Raw genomic sequence first — 15,000 nt, forward strand, 5'->3', positions numbered from 1 at the left:
ATTAAACTACCTACCTACTTACACTATTTATTACAGTAGCTACCTACTTACACTATTTATTACAGTAGCTACCTACTTACACTATTTGCTACAGTAGCTACCTACTTACACTATTTATTAAACTACCTACCTACTTACACTATTTATTAAACTACCTACCTACTTACACAATTTATTAAACTACCTACCTACTTACACTATTTGCTACAGTAGCTACCTACTTACACTATTTGCTACAGTAGGTACCTACTTACACTATTTATTACAGTAGCTACCTACTTACACTATTTGCTACAGTAGCTACCTACTTACACTATTTATTACAGTAGCTACCTACTTACACTATTTGCTACAGTAGCTACCTACTTACACTATTTATTACAGTAGCTACCTACTTACACTATTTGCTACAGTAGCTACCTACTTACACTATTTGCTACAGTAGGTACCTACTTACACTATTTGTTACATTAGGTACCTACTTACACTATTTGCTACAGTAGCTACCTACTTACAGTATTTATTACAGTAGCTACCTACTTATACTATTTGCTACAGTAGCTACCTACTTACACTATTTATTAAACTACCTACCTACTTACACTATTTGCTACAATAGCTACCTACTCACACTATTTGCTACAGTAGGTACCTACTTACACTATTTGCTACAGTAGCTACCTACTTACACTATTTGCTACAGTAGGTACCTACTTACACTATTTATTACAGTAGCTACCTACTTATACTATTTGCTACAGTAGCTACCTACTTACACTATTTATTAAACTACCTACCTACTTACACTATTTGCTACAGTAGCTACCTACTTACACTATTTGCTACAGTAGCTACCTACTTACACTATTTATTACAGTAGCTACCTACTTACACTATTTGCTACAGTAGCTACCTACTTACACTATTTGCTACAGTAGGTACCTACTTACACTGTTTGTTACATTAGGTACCTACTTACACTATTTGCTACAGTAGCTACCTACTTACAGTATTTATTACAGTAGCTACCTACTTATACTATTTGCTACAGTAGCTACCTACTTACACTATTTATTAAACTACCTACCTACTTACACTATTTGCTACAATAGCTACCTACTCACACTATTTGCTACAGTAGGTACCTACTTACACTATTTGCTACAGTAGCTACCTACTTACACTATTTGCTACAGTAGGTACCTACTTACACTATTTATTACAGTAGCTACCTACTTATACTATTTGCTACAGTAGCTACCTACTTACACTATTTATTAAACTACCTACCTACTTACACTATTTGCTACAGTAGCTACCTACTTACACTATTTGCTACAGTAGGTACCTACTTACACTATTTGCTACAGTAGCTACCTACTTACACTATTTGCTACAGTAGGTACCTACTTACACTATTTGTTACAGTAGCTACCTACTTTAACTATTTGCTACAGTAGCTACCTACTTACACTATTTGCTACAGTAGCTACCTACTTACACTATTTATTACAGTAGCTACCTACTTACACTATTTGCTACAGTAGCTACCTACTTACACTATTTGCTACAGTAGGTCCCTACTTACACTATTTGCTACAGTAGGTACCTACTTACACTATTTGCTACAGTAGCTACCTACTTACACTATTTGCTACAGTAGCTACCTACTTACACTATTTGCTACAGTAGCTACCTACTTACACTATTTGCTACAGTAGCTACCTACTGACAGTACAGTATGTACCGTGTACAGTTACATCACTAGTATTGCAGTACATGTGTACAGTATGTACCGTGTACAGTTACATCCCTAGTATTGCAGTACATGTGTACAGTATGTACCGTGTAACATTACATCACTAGTATTGCAGTACATGTGTACAGTATGTACCATGTACAGTTACATCACTAGTATTGCAGTACGTGTGTACAGTATGTACCGTGTACAGTTACATCCCTAGTATTGCAGTACATGTGTGTACAGTATGTACCGTGTACAGTTACATCACTAGTATTGCAGTACATGTGTGTACAGTATGTACCGTGTACAGTTACATCACTAGTATTGCAGTACATGTGTGTACAGTATGTACCGTGTACAGTTACATCACTAGTATTGCAGTACATATGTGTACTGTACACGTGCGTACAGTATTTTTCAACTGTACCAATGTTTCCTTTATAAAGTAGAATATGAAAAGTAGAATATGAAAAGTAGAATATGAAAAGTAATGATGGGGTGTGTGCACAGGTGCTCCTCAACGTCACAGCAGGGGTCTTCAACTTGACAGAGATCAGAGGACCACCTGGGCTGGCTGTGAGTGACTGCAGTGAAAGCTTCACGCTGACTTCTCTCATTGTCAGCAGAGAAAGTCACAGTCGTGTGGAGAGAGAGAGAGAGAGAGAGAATGGCCAGCTAGGTTGGTAGCAAACATGGCGTCCTGGAGTCATGTGAGTGAGGGGCTTTTGACCAGAGGATGTCGTAAAGCATTGGTCAAAAGCCTTCACTCAAGTTTGCTTCCAACCTAGAACCCCAGTTGCACATACTCTTTCTATGCTCGGCTCTGCAACCTGTGGTCCTGTTAAAGCGCCTCCTTTCAGTCTTTTTATGAATACTTAATAGTGTAATAATTAATAGCGTAATAATGAATAGTGTAACAATTAACAGTGTAATAATTAATAGTGTAATAATGAATAGTGTAATAATTAACAGTGTAATAATTAATAGTGTACTAATGAATAATGTAATAATTAACAGTGTAATAATTAACAGTGTAATAATTAACAGTGTAATAATGAATAGTGTAATAATTAACAGTGTAGTAATGAATACTGTAATAATTAACAGTGTAATAATGAATAGTGTAATAATGAATAGTGTAATAATGAATAGTGTAATAATTAACAGTGTAATAATGAATAGTGTAATAATTAACAGTGTAATAATTAATAGTGTAATAATGAATAGTGTAATAATTAATAGCGTAATAATTAACAGTGTAATAATGAATAATGTAATAATGAATAATGTAATAATGAATAGCGTAATAATTAACAGTGTAATGAATAATGTAATAATTAATAGCGTAATAATTAATAGGTTAATAATTAAAAGTGTAATAATGAATAGTGTAATAATTAACAGTGTAATAATAATGTAATAATTAACAGTGTAATAATTAACAGTGTAATAATGAATAGTGTAATAATGAATAGTGTAATAATTAACAGTGTAATAATAATGTAATAATTAACAGTGTAATAATTAACAGTGTAATAATGAATAGTGTAATAATGAATAGTGTAATAATTAATAGCGTAATAATTAACAGTGTAATAATGAATAATGTAATAATGAATAGCTTAATAATTAATAGCGTAATAATTAAGTGGACTAGTGGTTAGAGTGTCCGCCCTGAGATCGGTAGGTTGTGAGTTCAAACCCCGGCCGAGTCATACCAAAGACTATAAAAATGGGACCCATTACCTCCCTGCTTGGCACTCAGCATCAAGGGTTGGAATTGGGGGTTAAATCACCAAAAATGATTCCCGGGCGCGGCACCGCTGCTGCCCACTGCTCCCCTCACCTCCCAGGGGGTGATCAAGGGGATGGGTCAAATGCAGAGGACAAATTTCACCACACCTAGTGTGTGTGTGACAATCATTGGGACTTTAACTTTTAACTTAATAATTAATAGGTTAATAATTAATAGTGCAATAATTAACAGTGTAATAATGAATAGTGTAATAATTAATAGCGTAATAATTCATACATTAATAATTAATAGCGTAATAAATAACAGGTTAATAATTAACAGTGTAATAATTATTGGTTAATAATCAATAGTGTAATAATTATTGGTTAAGAATTAATAGTGTAATAATGAATAGTGTAATAATGAATAGTGTAATAATAATATAATAATGAATAGTGTAATATTAGTTTAATAATGAATAGTGTAATAATTATTGGTTAAGAATTAATAGTGTAATAATGAATAGTGTAATAATAATAATAGTGTAATAATTATTGGTTAAGAATTAATAGTGTAATAATGAATAGTGTAATAATAATAATGGTGTAATAATGAATAGTGTAATAATTATTGGTTAAGAATTAATAGTGCAATAATGAATAGTGTAATATTAGTGTAATAATGACTAGTGTAACTTAGTGTAATAATGAATAGTGTAATAATGAATAATGTAATATAGTGTAATAATGAATAGTGTAATAGTGTAATAATGAATAATGTAATATAGTGTAATAATGAATAGTGTAATAATAGTGTAATAATGAAGTGTAATAGTGTAATAATAGTGTAATAATGAATAGTGTAATATAGTAATATAGTGTAATAGTGTAATATAGTGTAATAATGAATAGTGTAATATAGTGTAATAATGAATAGTGTAATAATAGTGTAATAATGAATAGTGTAACTTAGTGTAATAATGAATAGTGTAATAATGAATAATGTAATATAGTGTAATAATGAATAGTGTAATAATGAATAATGTAATATAGTGTAATAATGAATAGTGTAATAATAGTGTAATAATGAAGTGTAATAGTGTAATAATAGTGTAATAATGAATAGTGTAATATAGTAATATAGTGTAATAATAGTGTAATAATGAATAGTGTAATATAGTGTAATAATGAATAGTGTAATAATAGTGTAATAATGAATAGTGCAATAATGACTAGTGTAATAATAGTGTAATAATGAAGTGCAATAGTGTAATATAGTGTAATAATGACTAGTGTAGTATAGTGTAATAATGAATAGTGTAATATAGTAATATAGTGTAATAATAGTGTAATAATGATTAGAGTTGAGATGAACTAATGTTCAGGTGTTGTATTGCAGGGTCCTGAGGGTCTGCCTGGCAAAGCTGGATTTCCTGTAAGATCATTTTCACTTGTTCTCTTCCACAAATACTATCTTCATCTGTCTATTACTATGTACTATAATAATTATTACAAATACTATCTTCATCTGTCTATTACTATGTACTATAATAATTATTACAAATACTATCTTCATCTGTCTATTACTATGTACTATAATAATTATTACAAATACTATCTTCATCTGTCTATTACTATGTACTATAATAATTATTACAAATTGATTGATTGAAACTTGTATTAGTAGATTGCACAGTGAAGTACATATTCCGTACAATTGACCACTAAATGGTAACACCCCAATAAGTTTTTACACTTGTTTAAGTCGGGGTCCACTTAAATTGATTCATGATACAGATATATAATATACTATCATCATAATACAGTCATCACACAAGTTCATCATCAGAGTATATACATTGAATTATTGACATTATTTACAATGAGGAGGGTTTGGTTGATATCAGCACTTCAGTCATCAACAATTGCATCATCAGAGAAATGGACATGGTAACAGTGTAGGTGTGACTTGGTAGGATATGTACAGCGAGCAGAGAACATAGTGAGTTCAGATAGCATAAGAACAAGTATATACATTAGAAATACATTTGATTATTTACAATCCGGGGAGGTGGGATGTGGAGGGGGTAGGGTGTTAGTTTAGGGTTGAAGTTGCCTGGAGGTGTTCTTTTAGTGCGCTTTTGAAGGAGGATAGAGATGCCCTTTCTTTTATACCTGTTGGGAGTGCATTCCACATTGATGTGGCATAGAAGGAGAATGAGTTAAGACCTTTGTTAGATGGGAATCTGGGTTTAACGTGGTTAGTGGAGCTCTCCCTGGTGTTGTGGTTATGGCGGTCATTTACGTTAAGGAAGTAGTTTGACATGTACTTCGGTATCAGGGAAGTGTAGCGGATTTTATAGACCAGGCTCAGTGCAAGTTGTTTTACTTAAATACGATCTTCATGTGTGTATTACTAGGTACTATAATAATTATTACCAATAATAAAATACTATCTTCATGTGTGCATTACTATGTACTATAATAATAATTATTATTACAAATAATAATACTATCTTCATGTGTGCATTACTATGTACTATAATAATAATAATTGTTACAAATTATAAAATACTATCTTCATGTGTGTATTACTATGTACTATAATAATAATTATTACAAATAATACTATCTTCATGTGTGTATTACTATGTACTATAATAATAATTATTACCAATAATAAAATACTATCTTCATGTGTGCATTACTATGTACTATAATAATTATTATTATTATTACAAATAATAATAAAAGGGCAGGTGAAAGAGCAAATGTACGACATGATTTGACAAGACTGTGTCTTATGTTCAAGTGACTCTGACCTTCATTCTTTCTCACGTGCCAGGGTCCCAGAGGGCCAAAGGGAAACATGGGCCCCACCGGCATCCAGGGGCCAGCAGGGCTGAAGGTGAGAAAACAAACTGTAGTCAATCTGACTGAGACGTGCTCACACTAAAGCAAGTGAACAACCCTTTACATCAGGGGCCACACTCTTACCACCAAGGGCCACATTTTAATATCTTTTTCTTTTGTAAAAAATTATATGTACATAGTTACATTTATATACTGTACACATATAAACATATAGATATATATATATATATATATATATATATACATATATATATATATATATAAACATATATATATATATATATATATATATATATATATATATATATATATATATATATATATATATATATATATATAATCCATATATATTTATGTATATATACACATACGTGTATATATATACATATATACACATATATACATGTATGTATGTATACATACATACAAATATACATACACATATATGTACATACAAATATACACATATATACACATACATACATACACATACATACATACACACACACATATACATATATATATATATATATATATATATATATATATATATATATATATATATATATATATATATATATACACACAGTTTATATACATATATACATACATATATATATTTTTTTACAAAAAATCTAAATGGTCCCCGCATGCTTTTATTTTGTATTTTGTATTATCACACTGTCCTTGACAGTATTATCACACTGTCCTTGACAGTATTATCACACTGTCCTTGGCAGTATTATCACACTGTCCTTGACAGTATTATCACACAGTATTGATGTGATTTCACCAATAGTTGATGTTGTTTTCTACTACCAGGGTGCAAAGGGCGAGCCAGGGGTCACCATTGCTGCTGATGGATCCCTCTCATTTGCACCAAAGAGCCCCCAGGGTCCTAAAGGCATCCAGGTTACACAGAAGTTCACCTCTAATGACCTACTCCAGTACATCCAAATCAAAAGTGCTAAATAGCGTGTGATCTACCAAGACCGCCCTATTTAAATGAGGGTTTTGCCCATGGAAACACTCATTTCCCTTCAGTCATTTCATCATGATCGCCAACTGGTGTGTAATGTTGAACAAGCCGCACACAGCTACTGTATATTACGTAACACACTTCCTGCAACATAGACTCACAATCTATAGACAACACAAAGCATCCAGGGAACACAACACCGCAGCGCATTAACGCGTTTGGACTGAGCCAAACACAACAAATAAGCATTGCCACATTTTTATTCGTGTAGGAGGTAAATTATAAAATATTAACTACATAAAAAATTTACATAAATTAAAAAAAACACCAGCAGATACCAGAATGCATTAATTGACTTTATTTTATCAGCCGCTTAAGTCATCCAGCGGCTGTAAATTATAAAATTATATTGCTGAAAAAAGATGTTGAATTATGTTTATATTCCATAACTAAATATAAAGACAACTACTCTGAATAACACAATTGTGGCATATATCTGTCAAGACTTGGTCCTGGGGTTTAGTTTTTCTGGGATGCAACGGAAAGTTGGCTCGGGCGAGACGGGAATGTAAGTACATTTTTTTATTGAAACACAAGAACTACAAAAAAAAGAAGTAAACAAAAGGCGCGCACAATGGCGGAGAACAAACTATGAAACCAAACACTTGCACAAAGGCAAAAACTATGAACAACAAAAAAAACACTAACTGTGGCTTAATAAACAAAACCTTACTTGGCATGGAACCGGCATGAAAAAAGAGCAGCAAGGATCATAAGGGTGTGGAGAGTGTGCAGAAGCATAAATATGGAGATGTCACCAGAAAGACAAACTAAAAACACTGAACTTAAATACTACAGACTTGATTAACAAAAACAGGTGCGTGACTCAAAACGTGAAACAGGTGCGTGACGTGACAGGTGAAAACTAATGGGTTGCTATGGTGACAAGACAAGGGAGTGAAAAGCCAGAAACTAAAGATTCCAATAACTAAACAAAACATGACTTAAAACAAAACATGATTACACAGACATGACAGAAGCCCCCCTTACGGACAGATCCCAGATGTCCAAGAAAAAAAATTAACAAGAGTCATGGGAGGGCGGGAGGGGGACATGGCGGTGGGTCGCCAGCCCAAGTGGCCCCGAATCCATCGAGGCATAGTCATGTGGCGGCGGCGAGTGGAACGCCGCTGCAGCAGGCGAGGTGGGCGACCCGGCATGGGCCACATATGTGGCCGACTGGGAGGTGGGCGCACTTGGCGTGGCGGGCGACCAGGTAGCGGCCATATCCGTGGCTGACGAGGAGACAGGCGCGTCGTCATCTTTGCAGGCGTGGAAGCTCGGCGTGGCACGTCATGTGGCGAAGCTCGGCGTGGGTCTTGGTCTTGGTCTAGGCGTAGATCTTGGTCTTGGTCTTGGCGTAGGTCTTGGTCTTGGCGTGGCGGGTCTTGGTCTTGGCATGGCGGGTCTTGGTCTTGGCATGGCGGGTCTTGGTCTTGGTCTTGGCATGGCGGGTCTTGGCATGGCGGGTCTTGGTCTTGGTCTTGGCATGGCGGGTCTTGGTCTTGGTCTTGGCATGGCGGGTCTTGGTCTTGGCATGGCGGGTCTTGGTATGGCGGGTCTTGGTCTTGGTCTTGGCATGGCGGGTCTTGGTCTTGGTCTTGGCATGGCGGGTCTTGGTCTTGGTCTTGGCGTGGCGGGTCTTGGTGTGGAGGGTCTTGGTCTTGGCGTGGAGGGTCTTGGTCTTTGCATGGCAGGTCTTGGTCTTGGCGTGGAGGGTCTTGGTCTTGGACTTGGCGTGGATCTTGGCGTGGGTCTTGGTCTTGGCGTGATGCGGGTATTGGAGCCTGCCGTGGAACTTGGCGTGGTGGAGCTGGTGCGGCAGCTGGTGCTAGCCGTGGTGCAGCGACAGGTGCTAGCCGTGGTGCAGCGACAGGTGCTAGCCGTGGAGCAGCGACAGGTGCTAGCCGTGGTGCAGCGACAGGTGCTAGCCGTGGTGCTGCGACAGGTGCTAGCCGTGGAGCTGCGACTGGCGGCACTTGGCGTCGTGGAGCTGCGACTGGCGGCACTTGGCGTCATGGAGCTGCGACTGGCGGCACTTGGCGTCGTGTAGCTGGTACCGGAGCTTGGCGTGGTGGGTCTTGGCGTGGTGGGTCTTGGCGTGGTGAAGCTACTGGCAGAACTGGAGCTTGGCGTGGTGAAGCTACTGGCAGTAGCTTTGGTGCAGGTGGAGGTGGCCTAGCTGGGGGTTGCGGCTTGGCATATCGGAAGACAGGTGGTGGCGGCCGTGCTGGAGGCTGTGGCTTGACATGGTGATGCTGAGCCACCCCACCTGAACAATTCCCAGCCCTAGCCCCCCCCTCAAGGGGCGGATACCAGACGCGCTCCCTGTGGTCTGGAACTCTCTCTAGGGGTGGGCGGAGGGGGGCAGTAACTTCCCCTTTGAATTGTCCAAAATGTCTTTTGTGTACCTGTGTTTTTGTGGGTGAAAAAAACTTTTTTTGTGACTTGGGTGTGGCTTGAGTCCTGGAGGGCGGGGAATCAAAAGAAAAAGAATTCAGAAAAAAAAAAAATCCTGGTTTTTGACGTCATCAGGGCGGCTGGCTGCTGCTTGCTTCCGCCCGGAGGGGGAGGGGCATGTGGGAGCGGCGTGTCCTGCAGGCTCGCGGAAGTTCTTCCTGACGTCCTTCGTCGGGAGCGGCGCTTCCGGCACTGCGCTGCGTCCCCGCATTCCTGGGACCAAATGGAGTCTCTGTACTCCACGGAGGAGTAGCGCAGAGTTTCCTCCTCCATCGCGCACAGGACCGCCTAAGAAGCCTCGTCCAAACTGTCCAACTTTAGTGCAGAAAAACTGTTTTGCTGGTGACATACTGTCAAGACTTGGTCCTGGGGTTTAGTTTTTCTGGGATGCAACGGAAAGTTGGCTCGGGCGAGACGGGAATGTAAGTACATTTTTTTATTGAAACACTAGAACTACAAAAAAAAGAAGTAAACAAAAGGCGCGCACAATGGCGGAGAACAAACTATGAAACCAAACACTTGCACAAAGGCAAAAACTATGAACAACAAAAAAAACACTAACTGTGGCTTAATAAACAAAAACTTACTTGGCATGGAACCGGCATGAAAAAAGAGCAGCAATGATCATAAGGGTGTGGAGAGTGTGCAGAAGCATAAATATGGAGATGTCACCAGAAAGACAAACTAAAAACACTGAACTTAAATACTACAGACTTGATTAACGAAAACAGGTGCGTGACTCAAAACGTGAAACAGGTGCGTGACGTGACAGGTGAAAACTAATGGGTTGCTATGGTGACAAGACAAGGGAGTGAAAAGCCAGAAACTAAAGATTCCAATAACTAAACAAAACATGACTTAAAACAAAACATGATTACACAGACATGACAATATCGTATTTTCCCAACTATAGAGTGCACTGATAAATAGGCCACACCCACTACATTCTTACAAACCCCGTTTCCATATGAGTTGGGAAATTGTTAGATGTAAATATAAACGGAATACAATGATTTGCAAATAATTTTCAACCCATATTCAGTTGAATATGCTACAAAGACAACATATTTGATGTTCAAACTCATAAACTTTATTTTTTGTTGCAAATAATCATTAACTTTAGAATTTGATGCCAGCAACACGTGACAAAGAAGTTGGGAAAGGTGGCAATAAATACTGATAAAGTTGAGGAATGCTCATCAAACACTTATTTGGAACATCCCACAGGTGAACAGGCAAATTGGGAACAGGTGGGTGCCATGATTGGGTATAAAAACAGCTTCCCAAAAAATGCTCAGTCTTTCACAAGAAAGGATGGAGTGAGGTACACCCCTTTGTCCACAACTGTGTGAGCAAATAGTCAAACAGTTTAAGAACAACGTTTCTCAAAGTGCAATTGCTAGAAATTTAATGATTTCAACATCTACGGTCCATAATATCATCAAAAGGTTCAGAGAATCTGGAGAAATCACTCCACGTAAGCGGCATGGCCGGAAACCAACATTGAATGACCGTGACCTTCCATCCCTCAGACGGCACTGTATCAAAAACCGACATCAATCTCTAAAGGATATCACCACATGGGCTCAGGAACACTTCAGAAAACCACTGTCACTAAATACAGTTGGTCGCTACATCTGTAAGTGCAAGTTAAAGCTCTACTATGCAAAGCGAAAGCCATTTATCAAGAACATCCAGAAACGCCGCTGGCTTCTCTGGGCCCGAGATCATCTAAGATGGACTCATGCAAAGTGGAAAAGTGTTCTGTGGTCTGACGAGTCCACATTTCAAATTGTTTTTGGAAATATTCGACATCGTGTCATCCGGACCAAAGGGGAAGTGAACCATCCGCAAAGTTAAAAAACCAGCATGTGTGATGGTATGGGTGTGCATTAGTGCCCAAGGCATGGGTAACTTACACATCTGTGAAGGCACCATTAATGCTGAAAGGTACATACAGGTTTTGGAACAACATATGCTGCCATCTAAGCGTCGTCTTTTTCATGGACGCCCCTGCTTATTTCAGCAAGACAATGCCAAGCCACATTTAGCACGTGTTACAACAGCGTGGCTTCGTAAAAAAATAAGTGCGGGTACTTTCCTGGACCGCCTGCGGTCCAGACCTGTCTCCCATCGAAAATGTGTGGCGCATTATGAAGCGTAAAATACGACAGCGGAGACCCTGGACTGTTGAACGACTGAAGCTCTACATAAAACAAGAAAATGAAATAATTCCACTTTTAAAGCTTCAACAATTAGTTTCCTCAGTTCCCAAACGTTTCCTGAGTGTTGTTAAAAGGAAAGGCCATGTAACACAGTGGTGAACATGCCCTTTCCCAACTACTTTGGCACGTGTTGCAGCCATGAAATTCTAAGTTAATTATTTGCAAAAAAAAAAATAGTTTATCAGTTTGAACATCAAATATCTTGTCTTTGTAGTGCATTTAATTGAATATGGGTTGAAAATGATTTGCAAATCATTGTATTCCCTTTATATTTACATCTAACACAATTTCCCAACTCATATGGAAACAGGGTTTGTAAGTATTATGACATTTTTATTCCTGTAGGAGGTATATTATAAAATAATATTAACTACATGAAAAATTAACATAAATGAAAAAAAACACCAGCAGACACCAGAACGCATTAATTGAATTTGTTTTATCAGCCGCTTAAGTCATCCAGCGGCTTTAAATTATAAAATGATATTGCTGAAAATAGATGTTGAATTATTTTGTTTATATTCCATAACTAAATAAATAAAGACAATTACTCTGAATAACACAATTGTGGCACATATCGTATTTTCCCAACTATAGAGTGCACTGATAAATAGGCCACACCCACTACACTTTAAAAGAAAACAGTATTTTTCCATATATTAGCCACACTGGACTATAAGTCACAGATATATATATCTTGTAAAATTAGTTATTCACACAAATATTTTGTAAATGTTTATATACATACCTTAATTGTTTCCAAACTGTGTCTGTAACACGGCAGTAAAACGGCTGATCAAACAAAACAGAAGTCATGGTCATGGACCCACTAGCTGCTAATATTCTGTTATTCCTCTGACAGGGTGACCATGGTTTTCCTGGACCTGCTGGACCAAAGGTGAGTGGATGTGAATCACCACAATGATGAATCAAATATTAAAGACTACAGTAAAGACTACAGTAAAGACTAGAGTATGATAAAGACTAGAGTATGATAAAAACTACATTATGCATGTTCTTATTTAGAAGCTTTTGATGTGTTTCAGGGCCCACATGGACCTCCAGGACAAAAAGGAGAGTATGGATTCCCTGGGCGCTCAGTGAGTCATTCTCAGTTATTAAAGTGGCTTTTTGCCTGTGAGAATCCTGCGTGTGACCGAAGGTTGGTTAATATAACCAGGCCGAGCTGCAGTGTGCTCAAACGACCACCAGGTGGCATCTGTGAGCAGATAATACTGCATCATCTCTCTCTCTCTGGCTTTAAGTGACCCAGGACAGGTATTAAATACTAAACTGGTACTAATGGTGGTCTTCTCCCCGCAGGGACGACCTGGCATGATTGGCAGAAAAGGAGAAAAAGGAGATTCTGTCAGCCAAGCGGTAAGAGAAAGCACTTTTTAGACTGGATAGCAACAAAAACTGTTCCTGAGTGAATTTCTATTTGAGTTGATGAAATAAGCAAGAAGAAGAGTTTGTGAGAAGGAGCCACTCTGCTACAAAAACTACAAATGATGGTGGGAAAGTCAGTCCACAGCAGCTTGTTAGTGTTTCAAGCTGCCAAGCGACAGCCTCAAAACAGAGCAAAGTTCCTCTGCTGACACGTCTGACTTGTGGTTGTTTTTTTTACAGCAAATTAAAATCCATGTTTTGCTCTGGGATTAAATACATTTTTATGACTAGTTTACAACTGTTGGTCTGTAAAGTAAATTTAGCAAATCATTCTAGAATGTTCTTTAAGGGTGCATCTAAATCATTCTTATTCATCCCCATTCTAAAACCATTCATCATTTTCAATAGGGATGTCCGATAATTGCTTTTTTGCCGATATCCGATATTGTTCAACTCTTAATTACCGATATCAACCGATATATACAGTGGTGGAATTAACACATTATCAGGGGCGCCGAAAAGGGGGGGTAAAGGAGACGGATTCTAGGGGCCCATGATGGAGGGGGGCCCAGAGGCCCCTAATGATGATGAAATTATAATACAGAAAAAATAATGACACTGTGTTGGGGGCCCTGTAAAGATTGTTTTCATGGGGCCCAAAATCCCTAGCGGCGCCCCTGCACATTATTATGCCTAATTTGGACAACCAGGTATGGTGAAGATAAGGTCCTTTTTTTTTTTAAATTAATAAAATAAAATAAGATAAATAAATTTAAAACATTTTCTTGAATAAAAAAGAAAATAAAACAATATAAAAACAGTTACATAGAAACTAGTAATGAATGAAAATGAGTAAAATTAAGTGTTAAAGGTTAGTACAATCATGTATCCCTGCAGACTGTATTGATATATATTGATATATAATGTAGGAACCAGAAAGAAACAACCCTTTTGTGCGAATGAGTGTGAATGGGGAGGGAGGTTTTTTGGGTTGGTGCACTAATTGTAAGTGTATCTTGGGTTTTTTATGTTGATTTAAAAAATAAAATAAAATAAAATAAAAACGATACCGATAAAAAAAACAAAAAACGATACCGATATTTTCCGATATTACACTTGAAAGCATTTAATTTTCAACAATCTATTTATTTATTTTTTTATAGGAAACAATTTCTAAAAAGTCGTTTTCAGTCCAGAAGGAACTCTTCTAATCTGTAACTTGTTTTGAAAACGTTTCCTGATATTATAATTGGATCAAATCCTGACTGACACACAAATGTTCTTATAAACTAACAACATTGTGTAAAATGTAATATCATAAGTTATATAGTCTATAACGCCACATGTGTCTCTTCTAGGGACCTCCTGGTCCACCAGGTCCACCTGGACTTCCAGGGAGAATCATGGGACTAAATGGAGTAAGTTTGGATTTTTCTATTATTATTATTGTCTATAACTGGATTACTCATTTTTGACAGTTTTATTGCAGAGTCCTCTCTTTTATTCACTGATTTATTGAATATAAACAATAACAG

General features: G+C 37.2%; 1 protein-coding gene across 5 annotated transcripts in view; it reads left to right on the forward strand.

Moving 5' to 3' along the window:
- col15a1b (collagen, type XV, alpha 1b) overlaps positions 1-15,000 on the forward strand; it is a 99,037-nt gene that overhangs the window by 67,469 nt on the left and 16,568 nt on the right. For all 5 annotated transcript variants that reach the window (XM_061936534.2, XM_061936535.2, XM_061936537.2 and 2 more), the window contains 8 exons: positions 2,255-2,320; positions 4,878-4,913; positions 6,324-6,386; positions 7,175-7,264; positions 12,939-12,974; positions 13,123-13,176; positions 13,400-13,456; positions 14,824-14,883. In XM_061936534.2, the coding sequence (XP_061792518.2) occupies positions 2,255-2,320; positions 4,878-4,913; positions 6,324-6,386; positions 7,175-7,264; positions 12,939-12,974; positions 13,123-13,176; positions 13,400-13,456; positions 14,824-14,883 (462 nt within the window). The remainder of the gene's footprint in view (positions 1-2,254; positions 2,321-4,877; positions 4,914-6,323; positions 6,387-7,174; positions 7,265-12,938; positions 12,975-13,122; positions 13,177-13,399; positions 13,457-14,823; positions 14,884-15,000) is intronic.

Source organism: Nerophis lumbriciformis, linkage group LG03 (genome assembly GCF_033978685.3).
Source record: "Nerophis lumbriciformis linkage group LG03, RoL_Nlum_v2.1, whole genome shotgun sequence".
NCBI lineage: Eukaryota > Metazoa > Chordata > Actinopteri > Syngnathiformes > Syngnathidae > Nerophis > Nerophis lumbriciformis.